Here is a 26,998-nt window from a genome sequence, read left to right as displayed (position 1 = left end):
CTATGTATTGAAATACTTGTCTGAGGTTAAAAAAAAAAAAAAGTCAGTGCTGAAGGAGTCCCAGGAGAGGGGAATAATAAAATAGATGGAATAACTTGGATCAGAGCATGAGAAACTTCTTTCTGCTCATTAGGTCTGTCCAAGGTGATGACGCAGTGACTGGCAGAAGCTCCCATAGCTGGACTGACAGCGTTGGTCCTCTTCCTGATGGAGAGAGCCATACTCTTACAACATCAAGATCAGAAGGAAAGGGATGGTTTCAGCTGCTGCCTAGCAGAGCCGTTCATTTGGGCCAGTGGGAGTTCACTTCTCAGAAACACCAGCATTGGGAAATCAGGCATCAGAACACAGCAGGGAATCATTTACCATTTCAGGGACAAGCCCAGGAGCAGGCTGAGGTTTGGGGCCAGGCGCCAAGGTCAGAGTTGGCCCATGACTAGTCATTGAGATGAATACAACCAAGGTTCTGCCTCATCCTTTCCCTGTAAGAGGCCTGTCCTCCTCAGCCTCAGCAGACTGCCAAAAGGGGATAAGAACCATTCTGTGAAAAGATGGCTGGGGTCAGGGAGGCCACTGGCTTTGCATGATCCTACCAGTGACAACCCAACTGGGCCATCGGTAGACAACCCAAACCTGCTGGTTACATCACTCAGCCCTAAACCCTGCTGCAGCAAACAGATTAAAAATGCACTCCCATCGACACTAAGTATAATTTGCATCTACACTAAATATAATTTGGGGGGAAAAAAAAGTGAGAGGATTTTTGTAAACACACTTTTGAAATTTTTGTCTATAAATAACTCATTTAATTCGCAATTTGCTTTGATTTTTCTCCAAAAATCTGTGCATAATTGGGAATTTTTGAGAAATGAGGAAATCAAATCCACAGATTACTTTCAAATGTGTGAAACACTGGATGAATGCTAAAATTAACACTTCATGAAGTTGGAATACTGTGTTTGTGTGCATTTAATTAAACATTTATTCTTTATTTTGTGGTTTTCTTTCTGTGTTCTAGAGCCAACAATCATTTCCAGGCTTCAAACATTGTTGCAAGGTCTTGAAAAGCTCATAGACCCTGGGCCCTGGGCCCACAGGGCCTGGAGGATAGACAACCCAGTTGGGGAGATTTTTTGGGAGGTGCCTGGGTCTGTGGGCCCTGATTGGCTCCTTTGTCCCAACTCCCTACTCCTCCCCACTCACGGTCACCTTGTGGTGGTAGTAAGGGCAGCGTCCTGAAGACAACATTCTCAGATGTAGTCACCAGAGTTTATTTCCTATTTTCTCCTCCAATCACCATAAGATTGGGAACCTTGTTTTGTTCACTGCTGTATCCCCATCCTAGAGTAGTGTCAGGCACATCACAGGTACTCAACATAAGTATTTGTTGAATGCATGCTCATTTCTGGGAAATGGGATTGGATGGTGGATCAATAGGGATCAATAGGGCTCCAGCTGTATTAATTTTGTTTGAATGATGGATAATGAGAATATATTCACTCATTACCCTTCTAATTCAAAAATAATATATTTTCACAATGAGATATCACTTCATACCCAACAGGATAGCTTCTTTCAAAAAAACCCAGAAATAACAGGTATTGGTAAGGATGTGGAGAAATTGTAACTCTTGTGCTTTGTTGGTGGGGATGTTACATGGTACAGCCGATATGGAAAACAGTATGATGGTTCCTCAAAACTGAAAATAGAACTACCATATCAATCATTCCAGCAATCCCTCTTCTGGGTATATATCCAAAAGAAATGAAATTAGTACCTCAAAGAGATATCCATACTCTTATGCTAATTGCAGCACAAACACAGTAGTCAAGATATGGAAACAACCTAAGTGTCCGTCAGCCAATGAATGGATATAGAAAATGTGGTGTATATATGAACAATGGAATATTATTCAGCCTTCAAAAAGGAAGGAGATCCTGCCATTTGCAACAACATGGGTGAACCTCGAGGACACTATGCCACATGAAGCAAGCCAGACACCAAAAGATAAAAACAGCAAGATCTAACTGATACATGGAACCTAAAAAAGTTGAATACAAAGGAGCAGAGAGTAGAATGGTGGTTCGAGCAGTGGGGATCTGAGGGGAATAGGGAGATGTTGGTCTAAAGGTACAAAGTTGCAGTTGTGTGGGATGAATAAGTCTAGAGATCTAGCGTACAGCATGACGACTATAGTTAATAATACTGTACTGAATGCTGGAAATTTGCTAAGAGAGTAGATTTCAGGTGCTCTCACCAGACACACAAAAAACGGTAACTATGTGAGGTAGCTATGTTAATTAGCTTGACTGTGGTTATCATTTTCACTATGTAGATGTATATCAAATCATCATGTTGTACTCCTTAAGTATATACGATTCTTACTTGAAAAATAAAATAAATTTGTATATATTTTTCTTTTTCCAAATAATTAGCTACTTACCCTAAAACCATTTGTTTAATAATCCACACTTTCTCCACTGGTTGAATGCCACATTAGCATACAATGCATACTTATATAAACTTGGGTCTATTTCTGGGCTTTCTATTCTGATTCAGTGTAGCAAGGATCACAAACTGTGGCACTGTGGGCTCAACAGACCTCCAGATGTGTGTTCCAACTTGTTTTGGTTTTGGCCAGAGGTGTTTTTTAAGCCTGTGAATTTTAATACCTTTAGGGCAGTGGTCCCTAACCTTTTTGGCACCAGGGACCGGTTTCGTGGAAGACAATTTTTCCACAGACGGCAACGCGAGCGATGGGGAGGGGCAGATGAAGTTTCGCTCACTCGCCCACCTCCTGCCTGCGGCGCAGCCCAGATCCTAACAGGCCGCGGAGGTACTAGTCCGTGGCCCAGGGGTTGGGGACCCCTGCTTTAGGGGGTCTAGAGAGTCAGTTCTGTCTTAGACCAAGTTACTCGCCCAAGCTCTTAGGTTATTGAGTTTTTTCTGTCTGGAGTGACACTAGCAACATTAATATTTTATCTTTATAACATATTTTAGTATGGAGCAGTGGACATTCTCTCTTGATATTCTTCTTTTTCAATATTTAAGTGCTCTAATTCTCCAAATAATTTAGACATTATTTTGTCAGCTTCTGGGGAAAAAAAATCTCTCTGGGATTTTGATTGCAAGTACATCAAGTTCCTAAATCCATTTGGACAGAATTTACCTCTTTACAATATTGAGTCATTATTCAGAAATGTAAGTCTCTACTCAGTTCTTTTATATCACTGAGTAAAAATTTAAAATTTTCTTTTTGAAGATCCTGCATATTTCTCGCTAAATTTATTTATTTCTAAGAATTTCTTTTGTTGCTGCCAATGCGGATGGATATTTTTTTTCTCATTTTTTTTCAAGATTACAAAAATAACATGTGGCCATTGTACAAAAAGAAATTAAACAATATAGGAATATAAAGAACCATCACCCCACCCCCTTGTCATTCTGTCCCCAGAAATATGGTGCTATCCTTCTAGGGCTGTGCTTAACTATACACACCCCGCAGGCACACATGCATGCACGTGTGCGCACACACACACACACACACACAGACTACATATTCTGTTCTGCATCTTGCATTTGTCACATAGCAATTTATCACAGAAACCTCTTCATGTCCATGCATATAAATCAACCTCAATCTTCTTATAAATAGCATAGAATTACATTAAATTCTAATTGTTTTTCACTAATTAACCATTCTCTTGGATTTTCACAGTACATGATCACAGCATCTGCCATTATGAAAAAAAGAAAAAGGAAAACAAAAAACAAAAAACCTTTTTTTGTCTTTTTGCAATAGCCAGAGCATCCAAAACAATGTCAAATGATTGTAGTGACAGAAGAAAACCTGTCATGTCTCTAACTTTAACAAAAATGTCTTTAATGTAAATTTTAATGTTATCTGGTGGGTTCAGATATTTTTTAGCATGTTGATAAAGTGTCTTTGTGTACTAATAATTTGGAATTTTAAAAATCAGGATGGATGTTGAATTTTTCAATGCATTGTTGGCATATATCCCAATGATCATAAGTCTTTTCTCCTGAGACACATTGATAGAATTAATTTTATTAATAGACTTCCTAATATTAAACCATTTTTGTATTCATGGTCCTGGTGAATTATTCTTTTAACATTACACTAAATTAAATTTGATAATGTTTTCATTAAGATTTTCTTTTTTTTTAAATTGAAGTATAGTTGATTTACAAGGATTTTCATACTTGAGATTGTGACTGGCCTGTTTTTTTCTTTCTTTGTCTATAATTAGTTTTTCTATAAAGCTCTGCTGTCAGCTTACTTCCAAACATTCTTTTAATTCTCAAAAGAAGTACAGCACGAACTGCTTTGATGCTCCTGGGAACACAGCTAAACCACAACGCTAGCCCCTTGCAACATAACTAGTCATGTGACCGGTTCCCACCAGAGGTCAGTGAATGGACATGGCAATGGGTTTGTTAAGAGCAGAAGGGCCTTTGCTTTCTTTCTTTCCCTTCCGTAGCGACCTTGGAGGTCATGGAGCTGAGAGATGGAAGGGGCTTACACTTTTCACTGCTTGGAAGAGAATCTCCCAGGAGAGCTGCCCCACTGAGAAAATCCACTTTGGACCTTGGTAAGCTATTGAGACTTGAGGTTGTTTGTTACAACAACTAACATCAACATAGTTGACCAATACAAGGAATTTCCATAACGTCCATTTTGAAATGTATTTAATATAGTTTATCTGTGTGATTCCACTTACATGGAATCTAAGACATGGAAAATAACATAGACAAAAAGTGGTTTCCTCACACCCAGTACTCTGGGTGTACCTAGCACTGTGCTGGTCTATATGGCAGGAAATATTTTTTGAGACATTAACCTAGATCTTTTTTCCTCCTGATATTTTTCCCCCTCTCCCTTTTCAAACAGATTAATTGTCTCAGAGGGAGGATGGGACAGGATAGAAAACAAAATATTATGCCTATTGGTTCCCGACAACCTAAATCCATCAGATTTTCCTAGATGCCTCAGAGGCAAATATCTAGATGGAAAAGTGGAGGTAGGGGTTGAAGGGTGGTAAGAAAGCTGGGCTCACCCAAGGAGGGAAGAGGAGAGGAGTCGGGGAGAGCACAGACTTCTGTGAATCCCAGACAGCCCTGCATCTTGACCCACAGCTCTGGAAAAGGCAGTGAGACCCCAGGGAGGGATGGTGGGTGATGGGGATGAAGATTATCATGACTTTCCCACAAGGTACAGAAGCAACAGAAACGCTACACGGGCACGTACACCGGCAGGAGAAGAAGATGCCTTAGCAGCTGCCTGTATGCACCAACCTGGCCCTGGACCACCCGATTCGTAGATGCAACCAAGGACGTGTCAAAATACCAGGGCAAGCAGGTGATTCGAGAAACAGAGAGCCTCCTCCTCAAGGACGGGCATTACACACACACCCTCTTGGGGGAAAAGGGAGGGAAACCCCCGCTGTGCCAAACTCTAGGGATTAAAAAGGAGAGGGTCTGTTTCTTGCGGGCGCTCCCGATGGAGAACCCTCTCGGGTGGAGGCGCTGAGGGTGGAGTGGGATGGTGAGGGGGTGGCTGAGTGCGGTGGGGGCCGTCATGCTGCCTCTGCACATCCCGCCGGGCTGGCTCTGGAGGCGAGACTTGGGGGAGGGAATGGGAAAGGGCGGGGTGGGCCGCGCCCCGCCACGTCTCCTCCTCCTCCCCGGCCGGGATTGAGAGCGGGCTCGGGCGGCCAGCAGGGGGCGCCAGAGGACAGGCACTGCCTCGCGGAGGACTTGCCGGGCTTGGGACGCTGCCCCGCCCGAGACCCCCGCCCCACCCCGGCTCCGCATCCCAGACCCGGAGGGGACCCGGGCCGCGCGGCCGGCGTGCGCGGGGGAAGCAGAGAGAACCCAGCGGAGCCCGGAAGCCTGTGCCCGGCAGCGGCGGGCTCGAGGTCACGGCTGTTACCTCCGGGCGGGGGCCCCGGGGTGTCCGCCTCGCACACAGGGTCTCAGATTTAGACGCTGGACCTCGCGCCAGATGAGCTGATGCACGATGCCCTGACGGGATCAAGGAAGGCAGGCGTCAGAAAGCAGACATGTAAAATATCTGACATTTATGTTAACACATTTAGGCCTTTCTTCCTATTTTTTTTTTAAACATCTTTATTGAAGTATAATTGCCTTACAATGGTGTGTTAGCTTCTGCTTTATAACAAAGTGAATCAGTTATACATATACAATATGTTCCCATTTCTCTTCCCTCTTGCATCTCCCTCCCTCCCACCCTCCCCATCCCACCCCTCTAGGTGGTCACAAAGCACCGAGCTGATCTTCCTGCTTCCTATTTTAATACTCCGCCAACCTCAAAACATGGCACTGGCCCTGAGACTCTTACCCTATGAGGGGCCTCGTCCTGGGCCTCCTCCGTCTCTCCGGGGCACGGCCTCTTTGGTCCCCAGGCTTATCGCCTATCTGCACCCCGCCCCAGCCCCCTCCCAACACATACACCCCTACACATCCTTCGCCCACTACTTGTCTCTCAACTTCCTCCCACAGGCCCATGCGCCTCTGTCCACCCCTACCCCGGCCTCAGCTAAACAGCTTCCTTCAGTTCTTTTCTCCTCGACCATCTGTCCCAGCCCCAGCCCCCTGCCTCGCCCTCGCACACACACCTGAGCCCAGGAGGGAGCCCCCCCGGGCAGGGCTGCCCTCCAAAAACATGCCTCTACCAAAACCCCCCTTTCTCAGCCGTGGACGCCCAGCCCCTGCCTCCCCGGCCCCCGGCACCAGCATCAAATCAGGCCTCAAATCGGGCCGAACTTCTTCCCAGAGTTCCTGAGGGATAAATGCAGGAGCAGAGAGCCAGACCCCAGCCAGAGTGGGGTCAGTATGGACAGGGGTCAAAGGGCAAAGTCTGGGTTCCGCTTGTGGTTCACAGAACCCAGAGACCTGTTGCTAGGTAACCAGATCTCCCAGCACCTTCCCGACACATCCTGAGCTGCCAATAGGCAACCTGCAGCCATCTTCCCTAAATCTCTCAGACACCCACCCTCTGTGGGACCCTGAAAAGCAGGAGGAGGGGAGAAGCAAGCCCTGCCACCACCCCTGAGCTCCGCCACCCCCGTTTCACTGTGAAGATTCGGCCGCTGGGCCGTTAGGTCACCGCCGCCATGAGTCTGGGCATCATGGAGGAGGAGGATCTGGCCGAGTACTTCCGGTTGCAGTATGGGGAGCGGCTGCTGCAGCTGCTGCAGTGAGTGTCGGAGGGCCTGGGACCACCGTGCCCACCCGGCGCCCCACCTTCCCACCTGTCCCGCCTGCTCCTATAACCCAGAACCCCAAATCACCCCGGCACCAATCCCGCCCATCCCCGGCCCCAGCTTGCTCCCCGGCACGGCCTTCTCTCCCTCTCAGCACAGCGTTCTTTTCGCTCAGATGGGGCAGGGCGCCTTCCCTCCCCATGGGTGCCTGTCTCCATGGGTTCCTCCCGGTCCCGGGCTGCCCCAGGCGCTGAGTCCACAGTCCCTCTTGCCTGTGTCTTGGGCAGGAAGTTCCCCAGCATTGAGGACCACTCAGACTCCCCATCCATCCGGCTACTGGAGAAGAAGAAAGAGGCCAAGATCATGCGCCATGCCATGCAGCAGAAGAAGGAGGTGGGAGACGCAAGGGTTGGATGCGGGGAGGGCCACAGGGCTCAGGGAGAGCCTGAGGACGGCCCTCTGTTTTGTGGGTGGTGGTGGCTAGAGCCAGGCGTCGTGGGTGGTGGTCCTGTGTTTCCTCTGCACAGCGCAGAAGGGATCCGAGTCTTGGGGTACCAGTGTCCTGCGATGCTCTGCTCTGAACCAGACGTGGGGTGGAAAGTGGGCACCTGGGGACAGGGGCTCTAGGGCAGGAGATGCTGGGGCCTTCCTCGGTTCCCATTCGGGGGTCCTCCTGACCTCTCTGCTCCCCCTCACTCCTAGACATTTCAGCGCAGAATGGAAACCCTGAACCTGCGCTGGGAGGAGCTGGGAGTCAAGGAGGCCCAGCTGAAAGCCCACATACAGAAGTTTGAGCAGTTCATCCAGGTACGGAGGAGTGTGGCCTGCTGCAGCAGGGGTGTCACACTCTGCAGCTGGTCAAGTTGCCCCTCCTCCCACTCCCCACCTTCTCCACCTCTTCCCCCTCCCTCCTTATCCTCGATTTCCCTGACTCCTCACCCTGGGTTAGAGGTCTCCTTGGTGCTCACCAGTGCCTGGGGCTTTCCCCTTTATCTCCCCCTCCTAGTGCTCTGTTTGTATTGATAGTTTCCTGCTGCCCTGTCAGTCTCTGCCCCCTCTAGATTGCTGTTTCCTATTTCCTTGCCTGTGGTTGGCACATACAGTTTATACAGTGAATGAATGAATGATGGATGATGAATAAATGAATGAACGTGCCACGGTTAGGGCCAGGCACTTGGGATACAAAGATGAATCTGACAGGGTTTTATTTTTTATTTTTATTTATTTATTTTATTTATTTATTTTTGGCTGTGTTGGGTCTTCGCTGCTGCGCGCGGGCTTTCTCTAGTTGCGGCGAGCAGGGGCTACTCTTCGTTGCGGTGCGCGGGCTTCTCATTGCGGTGGCTTCTCATTGCGGAGCACGGGCTCTAGGCGCGTGGGCTTCAGTAGTTGTGGCCATGGGCTCAGTAGTTGTGGCTCGTGGGCTCTAGAGCACAGGCTCCGTAGTTGTGGCACATGGGCTTAGTTGCTCTGCGGCATGTGGGGTCTTCCTGGACCAGGGCTTGAACCCGTGTCCCCTGCACTGGCAGGCGGATTCTCAACCTGCGCCACCAGGGAAGCCCCCAGACAGGGTTTTAGTCCCCCCAGCTCACCCTACCCCTCCATCCTTGCACTGAAGGCCCAGGCAGGGGGCATTGAAGAACCAGGTACTGGAGTCCCCTCCGAGACAACCCCTCTCAGTGTGTCCTGAGAGGAGGGATTTAACCATTTTAAAATCCAGATTTCTCCAGACTGGCTCCAACCGGGCACCTGCCGAGCCTTGAAGGGCTGGCCCAGCCCCAGGGGGTAACCTCTGGCCTCTGCTACAGGGCAGTCCTGTTCTCAAGCATCTCTGTCTGTCTCTGTGCCTAAACCAGGTGGGAAAGGAAGCTGATGGACCAGGCATTATTCTCCAGAGGTCCAGTCTTCCTTACTGGCCAGAGAAAAGCTCATGGAGTGCTTGGGGTGGCAGGAGATTTGGGGGTGAGGGGTTCCGCAAATCGTCAGAATCCTGGAGACCTTGTTACAGATACGGACCCTGGGCCCCTCCCCTCTCCTTGCTTTCAGCAGGCCTGAGGTCAGGCCCAGTCGACTGTATTGTTAAAAGTATCCCCAGGGGATTGTGATGCCCAGCTGGACTTGGAAACCACTGGTTTGGGGCCCCGCTGTCCTCTGCTGGACCCACAGGGCAGAATGCAAATCCTCCGGGTGCCTTCTTCCATGTCTTCCAAATGCCACCACCACAGGCACCCGTCCGTGTGGAGTCACCGCAGCCCCTGAAGGGGGAGAGGAGCCACACACATGCGGTGTGAGAGGTCTGCCCCTCATCTTGGGAGCAGAGCTTGTCCTCCCAAGGAAGGAAGGAGGACGGGATCAGCCCAGTTGCAGCAGCTGAGCCGCATGTCTTTCTTTCTGGGCATTGAACTGCCTGCATCATCTCCTCCTGTCCCCGCCTGATGCCAGGCTTGAGCTACAGGAACATCTTCTCCGGAATGGCCTTGCCCCACCAGGCCCTCCGGACTGGGCCCACCTCCTAGCTCGTCTCCCTAGAGCTCCAGCAGGGTTGCCCCAGCTTTTGAAAGGAAGAGAGGGGCTCCTGCCTCGCATTTCAACAATTGGAGAAGCTGAGGCACCAAATCAGGAGAAAATTTGGGCTCCCCAAGTCTGGGCCCAGGACTCTGCCCTGTGACAAATGGCCACCACTAAGGATAGAGATGAGGGACCTTCCCCGGTGGTCCAGCGGTTAGGACTCCGCGCTTCCACTGCAGGGGGCTCCGGTTTGATCCCTGATCGGGGAACTAGGATCCCGCGAGAGGAGCCGCGCGGCCAAAAAAAAAAAAAAGAATAGAGACGGAAACTTTATCAGAAGATTTTCCCAGCCTTCCCCGGGTTTGAGTTCTCTCCAGACACTGAGCCCAGTGGGGCGTGGGGCTTCCAGAGCTCAGATCCCACAGAGTCAGGATCACTTCCTGTCTCGTCCCCATAAGGCCACCTTCTGATGTTGGATTAAATCTCTGTCCTCTCAGCCTCCTCAGTCCATAGAAAGCCCCTCAACCGGCTTCAAATAACCCTGGAGATGCTCTTCCTTACACCTCATCCGCCACATGGGCAGCCTGGCCACCCCCATCCACCCTCAGGGTGGACAGAGGCCCTGTGGGAGCCCCACCAGCCTGGGCCCCAGGGAGGGTAGGACCCACGCCCGATGGGCATCACCTCCCTGGCCCCAGGAGAACGACCAGAAACGGATCCGGGCCCTGAAGAAGGCCAACAAGGAGCGAGAACTCAAGAAGCAGTGCACGCACGAGCTGGCCAAGGCCAAGCAGGAGATGGCGGCCCTGCGGCTGGAGCACCAGCGGCTGAGCGCCAAGCTACAGGAATACTCCATCTTCAACAAGTACCTGGAGAAGGTGGTGGAGAACTCTGAGGTGCGTGGAGGGCTGAGGGGGGTGGGAGGTTCCAGGCCCACCTACTCTTCCCCAGGGGCCTGGGCTCTGGGGGGATTGGGGCCCCTCGGCACGGATGGTCACCTGCTCTGGGGAGAGGCCTCCAGCCAAGGAGGGCAGCTGGCAGAGGCCCCTGGCGAGGCTGGACTCATTTCTCAAGGGTGGGGACCTGATGGTGTATCTTTGTCTGTGTGCGTGACATCTGTGGACCTGTCTCTACATGGGTCCCGTGTCTGTGTCTAGGAGCGAGGTTTTGTTTTGGAGCACCAACGATCAGCTTGGCCTGCGTCGGATGTGACCCACACTCTCCCTGCTTCCCCTCCTCCCTGGTGTTCTTTAGTTTACTTGAGAGTAAATGGGCAGAGAAAGCGCCAGCCTTGTGCAGAGCTGGGCGCTTAGCATGTGCTGGGCCCTGGGCTGGGTGGGTGCTGCAAGCGTAGCCTTGCTCAGTCCACTCACTAGCCCCCAGAGGAAAGCCATCATTTCACCCTGTTACGAGGAAGAAGCGGAGGCTCAGAGAGGTTAGGTAACCTGCTCAGGGATGCACAGCTTATAAGTGGCAGAGCCCTTGCTTCTAACCACCCTTCGGTGGGCCCCACAAAGCCACTGACAACTGCTCTTCAGAAAGTTGCCTTGTTGCCAGAGCTAAGGGAACTTGTCTGCCCTCTGCCCACCCATGCTTTCTGGAGCATTTGACACTGTCCATGCTCCTGCTTGAAACATACCTGTGCCCTTTCCTCTGGGACTCCTCCCTCCTTCTACTTTCAGGCTACCTCTGGCCCTTCCTCCTCAGGCTCCTCTGGGGCTCCTCCTCCTTAAGTTCCTCGGGTCTTTGTCCCACACCCTGCACTTTTCTCCCTCTGATGGATGTCACCCATGTCAACGGCCATCCACCTATGTCCCCCATCCTCCCATGTGACAGCAGCAGGGCCTGCCGTTCACCAGGGTGGAGAGAGGTATGAGGTGTGCCCTCTGGGGTGTGAATCCATGTCCTGTGGGGGGCACAGGGAGACAGAGGATGCACAACTCTTTAAAAAGTCCTGGCAATTTCCATATAGAACCACTAACCTAATTTATTTATGCGTGAGTCCCAAGTCTGTGTTACTTCCTGCATTCTAAGGTACTACCTACTGTATGATAAATTGTTCATTTAATAATTGGGTTTTGGGGGAGGTGGGGGAGTGAGAGAAGACTAGTATATTAAAGCAGCAGATAGATTATAGGACACGACTCAAATTTAGAGCTAGTAAAATGTGTCTTAGAATGGAGGAGATTGGCCTGGATCTCTCTGGCCTGGAGCTCCCTCCTAAGCTTCAGGCCCCTACATCTAATTTATTGAGTCCACAACTGCTTCCTGCCATCCCCAGGCCAGCGCTGCTGCTGGTGGGTCCGGTGCCGGTGAATGGCAAGACCACCCACCCGCAGCCTCGCCAGGACTCCGTCTTCTTCCTGGACTCCTCCTCCTTCTCCCTCCCTCCCTGCAGCCATCAATCAGCAGATCTGGTCTGTTCTGCCTCCTAAGTATTTCTGGAATCCAGCCCCTGCCCCTTCCTCATCCAGACCACCAATGTACCTCACCAGGAGTTCAGCTCTGCGTTATTCCTCGCCACCAGTCTGTCCAGCATTCTACAGCCAGTGGGATCCCAAACTCTTTCTCTTTCCTCGTCCTCTATTTCTTTCAAAATATTTTAAGTGTACTGAAAAGTATACATAAATATATAACAGCACCCAAGTACTCACGACAGCTTCGTCAAATCATAGTATTTCCCCCAATTTGCCCCTTTTTGTTCTAAAATAAAACACAACTGGTAATTGAAACCCCCCGTGTGCCCCCCTTCCAAACACCATTCTTCTCCTCTCCTCAGAGGTAACCAGTAATCCAGATTTTTAAGCTTCTCATTCTCAGGCTTGTTGTTATTATTTTGGGCCACAGTTTACATTATCCATAAACTATGAATAGTATGTACATGTCCTTTTATGGCTTCTTTTTTCCAATCAATGATTTAAAAAAAAAACAAAAACTTTGTATCATGGGAAATTTCAGACATATACAAAAGCAGAGAAAATAGTCTGTTGAATGCCCATTACTCACCACCTAATTCCAGCAATCATAAGCTCATTGTCAGATCCCCATCTCTGCCATTTTGATGCAAATGATATTTTTTTCATCCATCAGTATTTCATTATATGGCTCTAAAAGAGCTCTTTTTAACATAGCCACAATACCTATATCCAGCCAACGTCAAAATTTCCCCAGTTATTGCACAAATGCTTTTTGTACAGCTGGTTTGTTCCAATCAGGGTCCAAATAAGGTCCCCAAACTGCATTTGGTTGATGTGTTTCTCCAGTGTCCCAGACATTACTACCATGCTGATCGAAAGAAGCCAGACATGAAAGAGGACATACTGTATGATTCCATTGATATGTTTAAAAACAGGTAAAATGAATCGTTGGGGATAGAAGTCACAGTTCTGGTTTCCTCGGGGCAGATACTGACTGAAAGGGGGCCAAAGATCCTTCTAGGGTGCTGGAAATGTTCTAAGTCCCCCTGTTCACATATTAGCTAGAATACTACCATCAGGAAAAGGACTTCATAAAGAGAATCTTCCCGTCATCAACTATTTGATGACTAGGTGGGCCTTAAAGAAAAATCTTGTTAAATGCTTGACTCTTTATTTACAGTCTTCAGAACAATGAGTTGGTTCTCCAGCATCCTCTGAAAAGTGCCCTGTAATGTTGTTAGTATCACTGCGAACAACACATTTGATGTGGTTCAATCCTTTGCACTTATTCTTACTGATGTTCAAAGGGTCCCATCTTTGGACAGTGGGAGCCTCTTCAAGTTGGCACCTGAGACCTTTTGACATCAGTGTTCAGTTTGGGAGAGGTGCTTCTGGTTGCTCTGATGTATCCCATTCGTTTTAGCTGTTGTATACCATTGCATCTCTCAGAAATGCAGACCGGAAGTTCTCTCTCTTCTCTCTCCTTCAATGGATGAAGTTCACACTCCTCAGGGTTTACTGGGCACTTTTTTAACTTCTCCAGGGTGATCTCTCCCTCCCCATCTTGAACTCAGGCCATTCGTATTAAACTCTCTTGCTCATCCTGGATATGCCACACATACCCCATCATCTTCACCCAGGCTGTTCTGTCTACCTGTACTACTTCCTCACTTTCCCCCACCTGCCTTGGCCTGCCCATCTTCTCTTCATACCTCTGGTCTCATTTTAACCATCCTTTTCCTGAGGAAGCCTTTTCTGGCTGTCCCCATCTCCTCTAATGCTGGGTTAAGTGGGCCTTGCCCACAGAGGATGTATTTGGGGAAAGGCCAGTTCCCGGAACACCAATCCATCACTGGAAATGTCATGAGATGGAGAGACAACTCAGGGAGTGTCCCCTGGGTGGCTGGAAGTCACGTGTTGATAACCCCCCCGGGACGTGAGTTGGCATGCTGGAGCTGGTGCTCACAGCGCCTTCTAGAGAGGGAGGGTCACAGGGCTTCCGTTCTGCTGAGTTAGGGCCAGAGCAGCGTGGCTCTGCACTGTGGCGGACGGGGCAGCTGAGCCTGGCCAGCCACCTGCTCCACTGGCACCCACCCTCTCCAGCCCCCGCCGGAGGGAGGCCTCAGCCCCTGCTGAACAAATGAGCACCAGGCTGGTGATACTACCCAGCCGTCGCCTGCAGCCCATCCCCCAGTCGACGAGAGGGCGTAGCACTGTGCGTTGTAACTGACTATTTACTTGTGCGTCTGTCCTACCCAGCCACCCCAAGTTGTAAGGCTTCCTAAAAGCAGGGTCTGGCTTTCTTATCTCCTGTTCAGCTGGGGAACCTTCAGAGCGGTTTCTTAATCCGGGTCTCTGAGGGTGGAGCCTGGCACGTGTCTTTGTTAAAGCTCCCAGGTGATTCTAACAACCTGCAGGCAAGACTGCGTGCCCTGGGTCTAGATGCACGTGCTCCCAACACGTGGCCCACGGCCCATACCAACTCAGGAGGAGCGCAGGGGGACTCCAAGGGCCTCACGCCTCTGCCCCTTGGCCCAGGGCCTCCCTGCCGGGCAGAGGCATCAAGGCTGGGAGTGGAGGGCGCAGAGTGGGGTCGGGCCCCCGGGGCGGCGGTGCACTGGTCCGAGTCCGTCCCTTCCCGCCCCCCCGCTGCCCCGCCCATCCCCGCCGCAGTTCGAAGAGATCCACGAGGTGATCGCGCGCTACAAGACGCTGGTGAGCATGCACCAGGACCTCATGCAGTCGGCGCAGGAGGGCCAGGAGAAGGTCGAGCGCGCCAAGGCCCAGCTGGCGCGCTACAAGGAGGAGAAGGACGACGAGATCCTGCAGCACAACAACGAGCTGGCGCGCCTGCAGATGCGCTTCGACCGCGCCCGCAGCGACGTCATCATCTGGGTGAGCGCCCCGGGGCGGGTGGGTAAGGGACACACACACACACACACACACACACACACACTCTCTCTCTCTCTCTCTCTCTCTCTCTCTCTCTCTCTCCTAGCGCTCACGCCCCGCTCTCATTCTCCTCCCCAGGAATCTCGCTGGGCACACATCCAGAACACCGCCGCCAAGAAGACCCTCTTGCTTGGCACCATTAAGATGGCAACGCTGAACCTCTTCCAGATCGTGAGCAAGCAGCTGAAGGAGGCGAGCCTCGTGTCCCTGGAGGACACACACAAACAGCTGGACACGGTAAGAGGAGGCCCAAGTGCCCGACCAGCTGGCTCGACTGAGCCACGACGGTTCTCCATGGGTTGAGCAGAGGCATGATTCCTACAGAGTAGTGGTTCTCAAACTTTCACAGCATCAGAATCACCTGGGGGCTGGGGCGTATTGCTGGATCCCACCCCCGGAGTCTCAGACTCGGTGGGTCTGAGATAAAAAGCCATGAATTTCCATTTTCAGCAAGTTTCCAGGTGATGGTGCTGGCCTGGGTTCCACACTTTGAGAACCACTGCATTAGCGCTAAGGCTCTGTTGGCCCCAATCAACACGGGCAGTAGCAGGGACCCACTACTGTATTCATTAGTTACACGAAACAGTCTTATTAAGTTCTAGTGAGATGCTGAAGGCTTGTGACTGACCCCCACGCTTGGGGAAAAGAGAAAATGGGCGGGTGGTGCGGGGAGGGAAATCAGCAAGGGCAGGGAAATCAGCAAGGGCAGGGAAGTGTCAGAGTCATATTAGTACCATTCTGAGGTTTTCTCTTTGAAGTCATTGAAAGGAAATGACTTTTTCACTGTATGATTCAAAGCTATTGGATGCCATATCCGTGTGCCACCTGAAATTGTCTCACTTCTGACCAAAGGTACCCGCATCCCGCGATTTGGGAAACTGCACCAGCAGATGCATTAGGCGTGCTTCTTGTAACATGCAGAGAACCATGACTAATTATTTATCCTTTTTGGCAAAAGCCTTTAGCTCTGCCATGAAATAGTAGAAAGTAGGCTCCTAAAGGCTGGCATTTCTGTTTGCTTTGTTCCCTGCTGTATCCCCAGCATCTAGAACAATGCCAGGCAGATAGCAGGCACTCAATAAGTATTTGGTGAATGAATATGAAACACAAGCCGATAAAAGCAATTGACTGAGAGGTGCTTCCTCTGTTTAAAAAAAAAATGGTGAAACTCATGAAATGTAAAGAATTTCACCCACTGACCAGCCAGGAAGTAGGATTTCCTTAAACCAAAGAATCAGCCTGCATCGTAAGGCATATTAGAGCAGAATTATTAACAGTCCAAAGACTGTAAAGGGAATTTGTAAGCAAAGTTGTTCTGAAATAGCGATCCTCAAACTTTTTTGGTAGCAGGATACCTTTACACTCATAAAATTTACTGAAAACCCTCAAAGAGCTTTTGTTTATATGGGTTCTATCAACTGATGTTTACCTTATTAGAAACTCAAGCACAAAAAGTAAAAATAATTCATTTAAAAATGACAGTAAGAAGCACATGAACACAAATAGCATTTTTAATGCAAAACACGTTTTCAAAAAGTATTTTAGGGGCTTCCCTGGTGGCGCAGTGGTTAAGAATCTGCCTGCCAATGCAGGGGACACGGGTTCGAGCCCTGGTCTGGGAATATCCCCCATGCCGCGGAGCGGCTAGGCCCGTGAGCCACGACTACTGAGCCTGCGCGTCTGGAGCCTGTGCTCTGCAACAAGAGAGGCCACGATAGTGAGAGGCCTGCGCACCGCGATGAAGAGTGGCCCCCACTCGCCGGAACTGGAGAAAGCCCTCACACAGAAACGAAGACCCAACACAGCCATAAATAAATAAATAAATAAATTTATAAAAAAAAAAAGTATTTTATGGGACGAGTGGCATTATTTGACACTTGCAAATCCCTTGAATGCCTGGCTTCCTGGAGGACAGGTGGATTCTCACACCTGCTTCTGCATTCAGCCTGTCGTGATAGCCTACGCCATGGGAACATCCCACTCTGGTAAAAGCCCCTGTAGACTCTTGAGAAAATAAGAGCAAAAAAGACAAGTAACATCTTAGTATTAGTATAAAAAGAGTTTTGGCCTTGCAGACCCCTCTCCCCGGCAGTAGGGTCTCAGGACGCCCAGCCGTCCTCAGATCCCTCTCCTTTAGCTGTTGTAAAGAAAGATGGGGCAGGAGGTGGTGATCTCCAGCCCATGGGCCCTGCCAAGCATCCCCTGCTCAGACCATAGCTTACAGTGCATCCACTCCAAATTCTGAGCTTTCGGACTCCCTCTCAACCTCTTTTTTTTTTGGCTGCACGGCTTGTGGGATCTTAGTTCCCCCACCAAGGATCGAACCCAGGCCCCCAGCATCAAGCAGTGAAAGTGCCGAGTCCTAACCACTGGACTACCAGGGAATTCCTGTTCTCAACCTTGATTTGCTTCGATAGGAATTCCTCATATTGCCCAAATGTTATTTTTAAATATTCCACTTCATTCCTGTAGGATATGAGCCTACACACACATGATTAAGTAGCCTGAAAAAAGAAAAATAAAGACCTGGGGAAATGTAAGTTAAAATCTGAGGTCAAGGCAAGAGAGAGACGTATGGACTCTGGATTCTTGGATTACAGAGGACAGTAGTTCAACAGGGACAGTAGTTGGCTCTGAGCTTCCTGGTTACCAGAAGGAAAAGCAACACGTAGTTCTTGTACCAGAATAAGAAAACACATGGTTTCTTCAGAAAGAGCAAAACTTTCCCAGCACTTAACCTCTAGCTGAAAATTTTCAAGGAGGCTCCAGAGACACTCAGTGAATGATGTTCTCATCAGTGTCCCTCCAACAGATCCACGCATGGGCTTCAGAAAGCAGCCACTTACTTAGAATCAGGAACAAGGTACCACTCAGGGAAAGTGATTTTGCAAAAGGCCAAGACGATTTGCGTTCAGTGTACTGTGTGCGGAAGGTCGAGAGTTATTATTTCTGAATAAAGCCCAGACTGTCTGGAGCAGCATTTTCCAAACCGTGCTTGGCAAATCCTAGAATCCCAAGATGGTAGTAAGTTTCCTCCAGGGAAATAAACGGACTGTACGGTCTAAAAAATTTAGAAAACTCAAGTTAAACAAAGTTGGCTGGTTTTAAAATACAGGACTTCACAGTGCCTTTGCTATGGTCCTGCCCTGAGACTCTCCAAGCAGATAAAGTTTCTTTTTTTTTAAATATTTATTTATTTATTTATTTATTTAGGGCCGCGTTGGGTCTTCGTTGCTGCGCACGGGCTTTCTCTAGTTGCGGTGAGCGGGGGCTACTCTTCGTTGCGGTGCACAGGCTTCTCATTGCAGTGTCTTCTCTTGTTGTGGAGCATGGGCTCTAGGTGCGTGGGCTTCAGTAGTTGTGGCACTCAGGCTCAGTAGTTGTGGCACACGGGCTTAGTTGCTCCATGGCATGTGGGATCTTCCCGGACCAGAGCTCGAACCCGTGTCCCCTGCATTGGCAGGCGGATTCTTAACCACTGTGCCACCAGGGAAGTCCCGCAGGTAAAGTTTCTAAAACTTACTTGACCACAGACCCTTTTTGGGGTAGGTGATTACTTACTACAAGAACATAGTTTGGGAAATACTGGACTTGTCATCTCTGTAACCTTGGGAAAGTTGCTCTAATTCAGTCACTTTGTTTCTTTCCTCTCTTGCAATATAGGAATTATGTTGGTAATAGTAACAGTATTAGCAACTAACTGGGTTTTTGAGAGTGTTGGACAGTCTGTGTAGCCCCATCTTTAGGAACATTCTTGAAAAGGAGAAATTTTAGGACTGAGATCTTAAAGGCCATCTAGGCCAACCTTTTCTCCCTCTTCCCTTTTTAAAGATAAAGAAACTGAGTCCCAGAAAGATGAAGTGATTTCCCCAGAGGACCCCAGGTCGTCATCCTTTTTTAAATTGAAGTATAGTTGGTTTACAATATTGTGGTAGTTTCAGATGTACAGCAAAGTGATTCATTTATACATACATATATATATATATATATATATATATATATCCATATTCTTTTTTTTCCAATTCTTTTCCATTATAGTTTTTTATAAGATATTGAATATAGTTTCCTGTGCTCTACAGTAAATCCTTATTGCTTCTCTGTTTTATATATGATAGTGTGCATCTGTTAATCCCATATGCCCAATTTATCCCTCCCCCAACTTTCCCCTTCGTTAACCATAAGTTTGTTTTCTATGTCTGTGAGTCTGTTTCTGTGTTGTAAATAAGTTCATTTGTACTATTTTTTAGATTCCACATATAAGTGATATCATATAATATTTGTCTTTGTCTGACTTACTTCACTTAGTATGATAATCTCTAGGTCCATCCATGTTCCTGCAAATGGCATTATTTCATTCTTTTTTATGGCAAGTAATATTCCATTGTGTGTGTGTGTGTGTGTGTGTGTGTGTGTGTATACCACGTCTTCTTTATCCATTCGTCTGCTGATGGGTGCTTAGGTTGCAGGACCCCAGGTCTTCTGACTTGTGAGGCTGTGCTTTTTCCACTGTGTCATACTGATTGCATGTTCTTTACAACAAAAGTTAGTGAATAGAATTTAAACTTCCCTTGATGACTCAAGATTATCATAACGAGCATCAGTTCTGGGTTTCAAGCAAATGACCTCCTTGAAGGCTTTTAAATAGTGGAGAGCCGTCTGCCCTGACCCTGGCTGACCCCTTCCTGCTAAGTGCGTGTAGCCTCCGAGTCCGCTCAGGATACTCGCTTTGTCTCCCTTTGTTAGACTGTCAGCCTGTACTTCATCCTTTCACTGCGTCTTCCTCTAGGGGTTCCCAACTCCATCCATGTCCATCACTTCTAGTCTGCTAAGCCTCATTCTCCACGTCAACTAGAATAATTGTCAAATGAGGGAAAGTCGGTCACAGGAAATGGTGACTCCTTGCAAGCAGGTTATGCCCGGACATTTTTGGATGGGTGGCTTGTCGCCTGCTGGGATTAACTGCGGTCCCCTGGCCTTGCTAGATCCAGCAGTTTATCCAGGACCTGTCAGACATCTGGGCAGAGGTGAAGAAGAAGGAGCAACAGCAAGTCCGGATTTAAGGAGCAGCCATGGTTCCAGAATGTTCTGAGACAGAGAAGGGAGAGAGAAAGTTCCTGGTGACCTTGCCGTCCAGTCAGCCCAGTCCAGCCCTCTGGGACCGCTGTGCCTTTCGGAAATCCCTGTTTTTCCCCTCAGGCCGCAGCCCGTCCCATCCCTGAAAACATTAAATTCTATGAGAAGTTTGTTCCTAAGTTCTCTCTCTCTTTTTGGTGGTTTATTCACGGGGAAGAGGGTCCACTGAGGGGAAAATCCCCCAAAGCACCCCCTCTTGAAGCTGGTCACTTAGGCTGCCCAGGTCTGGTATCTCTTAGGCTTTGCAGTTTACACAGGAAGTATCCACGTGGCAACACACAGCGGGGTGAGTACATAGGACCCTTCTTTCCTCTACCACTTCCATTTTTTTTTAAGTTGGTGTTTCCAGCTGGGGTGCAAAGACTCACTAGAAACCATGAAGGCAGCTTCCTGGGTCAGAGCACCGGAAGTGGTAAGTTAGGAACTCTCTCTTCCCTGACCTCGGGAGGAAGCCCTGCTGTCCTGCCCCCGCTGGACCCGAAGACATGCGATACGGTATCAGCAACGCTGATGTAGGAATAGCAGGCAGGCTGCCAGAGGACAGCATCTTACCAGGCTGGAATGATGGCCTCAAACCGGCCAAACTAAACTGAGTGGAGGTAAATGTGAAGTCTCGCACTTAACGGTCAAAAACTCAACGGCACTGTTATCGATCGTCAATGGCAAAAGGCAGGTCAGGGACTGGACTGAAAGAGCAGCGTTTATTTTTTTTTTAATTTTTTTTATTTTTTTGCTGACCAATCATATACCCAATCCCACACAGCAGTGATTGAATTTGCACTGATAATTAAGTTTTCATCTTATTTAAATGAACATCCAAAGGGCCTGCAGGTTTCTGAATGGTACTTGTTCCAGCAATTGTGTTTGGGACAGGTGATTGTGTCAGAGAAGTTGCCAAGATCTTCTCATATTTATCTGTATTATTTTTTTTTAATATCTGTATTTTTACTTTACATTTTTTTTTAAGAGCTCCTGACTTATTTATTTATTTATTTATTTATTTATTTATTTATTTATTTATTTATTTATTTTTGGCTGTGTCGGGTCTTCGTTTCTATGCGAGGGCTGTCTCTAGTTGTGGCAAGTGGGGGCCACTCTTCATCGCGGTGCGCGGGCCTCTCACTGTCGCGGCCTCTCTTGTTGCGGAGCACAGGCTCCAGACGCGCAGGCTCAGCAGCTGTGGCTCATGGGCCTAGTTGCTCCGCGGCACATGGGATCCTCCCAGACCAGGGCTTGAACCTATGTCCCCTGCATTGGCAGGCAGATTCTCAACCACTGCGCCAGCAGGGACGCCCAAGAGCAGCGTTTATTGAGCATATGTTTCACATACATCATCCCAGTGAGAACCGTGTGGCACCATTAACACCTGAATTACCAAACAGGACACTTGCCCAAGGACACTGGCTCCAGCGACAGGGTCGGGAGTCGCATTAGGTCTGCCTGCCCCCAGCCTGTGCTCCCTCCACCAGGCTGCTTTCCCCTCCAGGGGCAGGCCGCCGAGGGGGCGGCCTGAACAGGGCTGCTTGTTTCCTCCTTGGCCCTGTGATCCCAGAGGCCCTGCGGGGAGACCGTCACCTCCAGGGGAGTCTGCTGCAGCACCCCTGCCCGGATCCTGCTGTGGGCCGCGGTCACCCCTCACCTTTGTGTTCACCATCTGCCAGCAGCGTCAGCATGCCCTGGGAGTTTATTAGAAAGGCAGATTCTCGGGCCCCATCCCAGACCCAAGCATTGGAAGCTCTGGAGGTGGGGCGAAGCCCTCTGGGTTTTAACAAGGCCTCCAGGTGATTCGGACACAAGCTCAAGTTTGAGAACCACCACTTTAGGGTAAACCAAACACTTTCAAGGACCTGGGATCCCACCATGTGAGGTCGTACCTATCAGTAATGCCACCTGTAGGGTCCACGTGCAGTCAGAGGAGCAGCACCAGGAGAAGGGAGATGCAGATGGACATCAGCGGCTTTGTTCAGGGGATTCAACCCCAGGCAGGGAGGCCGCCAGTTGAGCAGTCTCTGCACACCTGTCGTCTTCCCAGTGATGCTGGAGCTTGAAGCCCAAGGACGGGGAGTAGTTGGGAAAGAAATATGGACGTAAAGTGGGGGAGATGGAGAGTGAGTCGGAATCCACGCTCACAAGCTGGGCCCATGAGGACGGACGGAAACCCACGGTAGTTCCTGTGGCCTCCAAGCCGGGAGGGGTGGGCGTCTGTAGAAGCTGGACCTGGATCACGGAGCTGAGCACCCACACTTGGCCCAGGAGCCGGAGACGCTGCAAGAGGGTCCAGGGAGGGAGGAGCAGCTGGGGCCACGGCCTCCCACGGATGAGGCGAGAGGGCAGTGCAGGGACAGCGGGTGGGAGCCTCCACCTCTGCCCTCAAGCCTCTCACTGGAGCCTCTGGGACCCCTGCTCCTTAGAAACACCCCGGAAAAGGCATTCTGGGGAACACAGCACAGCCTGGCCAAGCTGCCACGTCCCCAAGCCTCCACACGACCGTCATCTGCTTCACAGGTGAGGGAAAGGGGAGGGGAGTGGGGCTGGCTGTCCCCTGCCGAAGGGACTTCTCTCTGGAAGGGGTTGGAATGTAACCGAGCAAGGGCTCCTGTGCTGGCAGCGCAGAAAGCCAAGCTCTGACAGCGGGTGTTTGCAGCAAAATCAGGGTTTATTTGCAGGATGCCAAGTAAAGAGAACGGGCAACTCATGCTCAGAAAACCCAAACGCCCCGGTGGCTTTCAGGCGAGGGTTTTTCAAGACAGTGAGAGGAAATGTAACACTGGACACTATAAAACTCTTAGAGGAAAACATAGGAAGAACACTCTATGACATAAATCACAGCAAGATCTTTTTTGATCCACTTCCTAGAGTAATGGAAATAAAAGCGAAAATAAACAAATGGGACCTAATGAAACTTCAAAGCTTTTGCAAAGCAAAGGAAACTACAAACAAGATGAAAAGACAACCCTCAGAACGGGAGAAAATATTTGCAAACGAATCAACGGACAAAGGATTAATCTCCAAAATATATAAACAGCTCATGCAGCTCAATATTAAAAAAACAAACAACCCCATCCAAAAATGGGCAGAAGACCTAAATAGACATTTCTCCAAAGAAGACATACAGATGGCCAAGAAGCACATGAAAAGCTGCTCAACATCACTAATTATTAGAGAAATGCAAATCAAAACTACAATGAGGTATCACCTCACACCAGTTAGAATGGGCATCATCAGAAAATCTACAAACAGCAAATGCTGGAGAGGGTGTGGAGAAAAGGGAACCCTCTTGCACTGTTGGTGGGAATGTAAATTGATACAGCCACTGTGGAGAACAGTATGGAGGTTCCTTAAAAAACTAAAAATAGAATTACCGTATGATCCAGCAGTCCCACTCTTGGGCATATACCCAGAGAAAACCATAATTCAAAAAGACACATGCACCACAATGTTCATTGCAGCAGTATTTAAAATAGCCAGGTCATGGAAGCAGCCTAAATGCCCATCGACAGACGAATGGATAAAGAAGATGTGGGGGACTTCCCTGGTGGTGCAGTGGTTAAGAATCCGCCTGCCAATGCAGGGGACACGGGTTCGAGCCCTGGTCCAGGAAGATCCCACATGCCGCGGAGCAACTAAGCCCGTGCGCCACAACTACTGAGCCTGTGCTGTAGAGCCCACGAGCCACAACTGCTGAGCCTGCGTGCTGCAGCTACTGAAGCCTGCGAGCCTAGAGCCTGTGCTCCGCAGCCAGAGAAGCCACTGCAATGAGAAGCCTGCACACCGCAATGAAGAGTAGCCCCCGCTCGCCACAACCAGAGAAAGCCCGCGCACAGCAACGAAAACCCAACGCAGCCAAAAATTAAATAAATAAATAAATACCTATAAGGAGATGTGGTACATATATACAATGCAGTATTACTCAGCCATAAAAAGGAACGAAATTGGGTCATTTGTAGAGACGTGGATGGATCTAGAGACTCATACAGAGTGAAGTCAGACAGAGAAAAACAAATATCGTATATTATCGCATATATGTGGAACCTAGAAAAATGGTACAGATGAACCGGTTTGCAGGGCAGAAAGAGAGACACAGACGTAGAGAACAAACGTATGGACACCAAGGGGGAAAGCGGTGGGGGTGATGTGATGAATTGGGAGATTGGGATTGACATGTATACACTAATATGTATAAAATGGATAACTGATAGAACCTGCTGTATAAAAAAATAAATAAAATTCAAAAATTCAAAAAAAAAAAGACAGTGTGAGGGGAGAAGGTTGTAGGGTGTTCGATTAGCCCATGGACCTCCTTTTGATTGGTTGGTGGTGAGGTAGCAGGGTGATGCTTTGGGAATCTCAGTCATCGACCTTCTGGTTGCAGCCGGTCTGGGGTCTGCGTGCTTGTGGTCAGCAGAGAGTCACCATCCTCCGTCGGGTGGGGAGGTCTTAGCTTCTGCAGAACAACTCAGAGATGTGTCACGCTGTTATCTGTGTCCCTTTCAGGAGGACCTCGAGTCCTGGGACTATTGTCCTGACCATTAACTGCTTGAGCCTGCCCTTTGGAACTCGGGGAGGGTCTAGGAGAGTGAAGCCTTTTTTCCTACAAAGAAGAAACAGGGAACACAGAGGGGCTTTTGTACCAGGAAGGCCCCGCAGGGTCCTGCTTGCTTTCAGTCCCCCCTTTTCTTTGAGTCTCCTCTATCCTGAGAGGAATAGGGGCAGGACAAGAAAGGGAATAAAGTTTTGGATAGAGAGGTTCATCATAAACTTGGCAGGGGAGCTCAGTTTTCGGGGGACTGGGTTTCAGGAGGGGCAGAGGTCATCCCGCAAACCCAGGCCGGGCGAGTTCTGGGGGTGGTGCTGAGAGGGGGATGGGTAGAGTCTCTCACTGGAAGGAGATGTCTGGGCCTCCAGAAGCAGGATTGGGGGTGAAGGATATGCTTCTAATACAGCTTCCCCTCACCTTTGAGCCTCCTGGGCTGTTTCCTGGGAGGCAGGAAAGGGCGCAGGACAGATGGTTACCCCAACCCCCATGCACACAGCCCCACCGTGTTCTGCTGTATCTGTGAGGTGGTGTTTGAGAAGTTCAGCCTGTAAGGGCTGAACGCACTTCCCGGGAGGCCCTGGGGTGGCGGGGGGGCCCAGCCCTGCCCCAGGCCCCTCCCCCCCTCCCTCCCTCTTTCCTGGCTCCTCCGTCTTGGAGTGTCACGGTTCCCCGAAGTGAGGAATTGTGAAGAGTCACACTCAGGATGCCTGTGATCACACACGAGCTTACCCTAACCCACACGGCTTTACACGCGTGTGCATAACTCACTCGGAGACTCCTCGCGTTTTTCAGGTTTCCAAAGGGGCCCAGCCCGGGAGCAGAAGAAATGCTGTGGGTCTATAGGCAGATTTCTTGATTCCAAGCGAAGCCACAGGTCCACAGACTCATTCCCAAACCCACAGAAAGGGGCAGAGCCGCTCCAGGAGGGCCAGCGATTCTCCCGAGCCTGAGCGCGAGGGCTTCCCCTTGGAGGGGGCACAGGCAGGGGTCACGGACAGACCCTCACTCCTCTCCCCCAGCCCCTCAGCCTGTCCACCCCGGGCCCTGGACCCACAGAAAGAAGCCCAAGACCCCCCACTCAAGAGGGATTGGGGCTCCCAGTAGCAGGAGAGAGTGTTCCAAGAAAAAAAAAAAGATGGAGTTAAGATGATTGGAGTTTTCCCAGCAAGAAAAGACACCAGCTCTTTAAAGCAGAAATAACTGATTGGTTCCAGAAATGAATGGTTCTCATCAGCACAGGCAGGAAGTAGGGTTCCGGGTGTTTTATGGGTAACGGGAGGCAAGAGGAGGGAAGACCTTCAGGGACTTAACTCTCAATGCTGTTAGTGCTTCCTGATTGGGGGCGGGGGAGGGGGGGCAGGAAAAAGGAGGAACAGGGCCTCGAGGCGTGAAAGAGCCCAGCCCGCCAGCAGCCAGGTAGGAGGGCATCTCCATGTCTGTCACTTAACGCCACGCCACACACGCAACCCCCAACCAGCAGTCAATGTCCCAAAGCTGCTGGTGAGGAACGGGCGTAGAACAAAAAGCTGACTACTCCAGAGACACGGAGAGGTATCCGTGTCTCTGGAGTAGTTGAAGAGTTCATGCTTCTGTAGGATTAGCTGTTGGTCCCTGGGATCATACCCCTTTCTCAGACTCCAGGCTGGGGCCCCCCATCTTACATCCAAGGCTTTTGGGCAGCTTGCGGGGGCCTGGAACCTTCCTCCTGTCATTTCAAGCCATCTTAGTTAGGGGTCATCCCTCAGGCACCTCTGGTCTGAAACTTTCGATCCAGTGATATCTATCAGAAGTGTCCACAGCAGGGTGTGGAAGGCAAGCAGAGTCCCAGGAGGCCCCAGGCAGCTCCTTCCCCTGGGAGATGAGCCCTCACTACAGCTGTGGGCCTCACCTCCACTTTCCTCACCTGCCCCGACACTCCCCCCTAGCTTTAACTCTTTGAAACTTTTAACTGTTTGAAATTGAGAAGTGTCCCACTGCAAACCACAGAGTCGGGGATGGTAAGAGCCAGGCTCGGAGGCATCCAGAGGATGAGGGTTCCACCTTCCAGGGAGGCAAATAACCATTTTAGGAATTTTAGGAGGAAACAGGCTGGATCTAGAAACATCCAACAGAAGGAAAGCCAGCTGCACAGTGACATGAAACTGTTGGTATTAGTTTTCCATTCTGCGTGACAGATTGCCACAAACTCAGAGACCTAAACCAAC

The 26,998-nt window shown here is 49.7% G+C and overlaps 1 protein-coding gene across 1 annotated transcript; it reads left to right on the top strand.

Annotated features, from left to right (window-relative positions):
• The first annotated feature begins 492 nt into the window (after nt 1-492).
• On the top strand, nt 493-25,629 carry CCDC42 (coiled-coil domain containing 42). Its single transcript, XM_082441451.1, has 9 exons — nt 493-4,613; nt 5,234-5,380; nt 7,125-7,240; nt 7,535-7,640; nt 7,950-8,054; nt 10,454-10,651; nt 14,846-15,067; nt 15,203-15,361; nt 20,107-25,629. Exons 3-9 carry the CDS (start codon nt 7,158-7,160, stop codon nt 20,182-20,184), a joined length of 951 nt encoding a protein of 316 aa, XP_082297577.1. The 5' UTR covers nt 493-4,613; nt 5,234-5,380; nt 7,125-7,157; the 3' UTR covers nt 20,185-25,629.
• The last annotated feature ends 1,369 nt before the right edge of the window (nt 25,630-26,998 follow it).

The sequence above is a fragment of the Balaenoptera physalus genome (genome assembly GCF_965194825.1).
Source record: "Balaenoptera physalus genome assembly, chromosome: 20".
Taxonomy (NCBI): domain Eukaryota; kingdom Metazoa; phylum Chordata; class Mammalia; order Artiodactyla; family Balaenopteridae; genus Balaenoptera; species Balaenoptera physalus.
Note: the sequence above shows the minus strand (reverse complement) of the source record. Positions and strands in the feature narration are given on the sequence as shown.

Excerpts from the sequence above, each read along its gene's own strand:
- CCDC42 (XM_082441451.1), top strand. The coding sequence starts at position 7,158 with ATGAGTCTGGGCATCATGGAGGAGGAGGATCTGGCCGAGTACTTCCGG. Across the intron at positions 7,241-7,534 it reads CGGCTGCTGCAGCTGCTGCA|GAAGTTCCCCAGCATTGAGG; the intron begins GTGAGTGTCGGA and ends TGTCTTGGGCAG. Across the intron at positions 8,055-10,453 it reads AGTTTGAGCAGTTCATCCAG|GAGAACGACCAGAAACGGAT; the intron begins GTACGGAGGAGT and ends CCCTGGCCCCAG.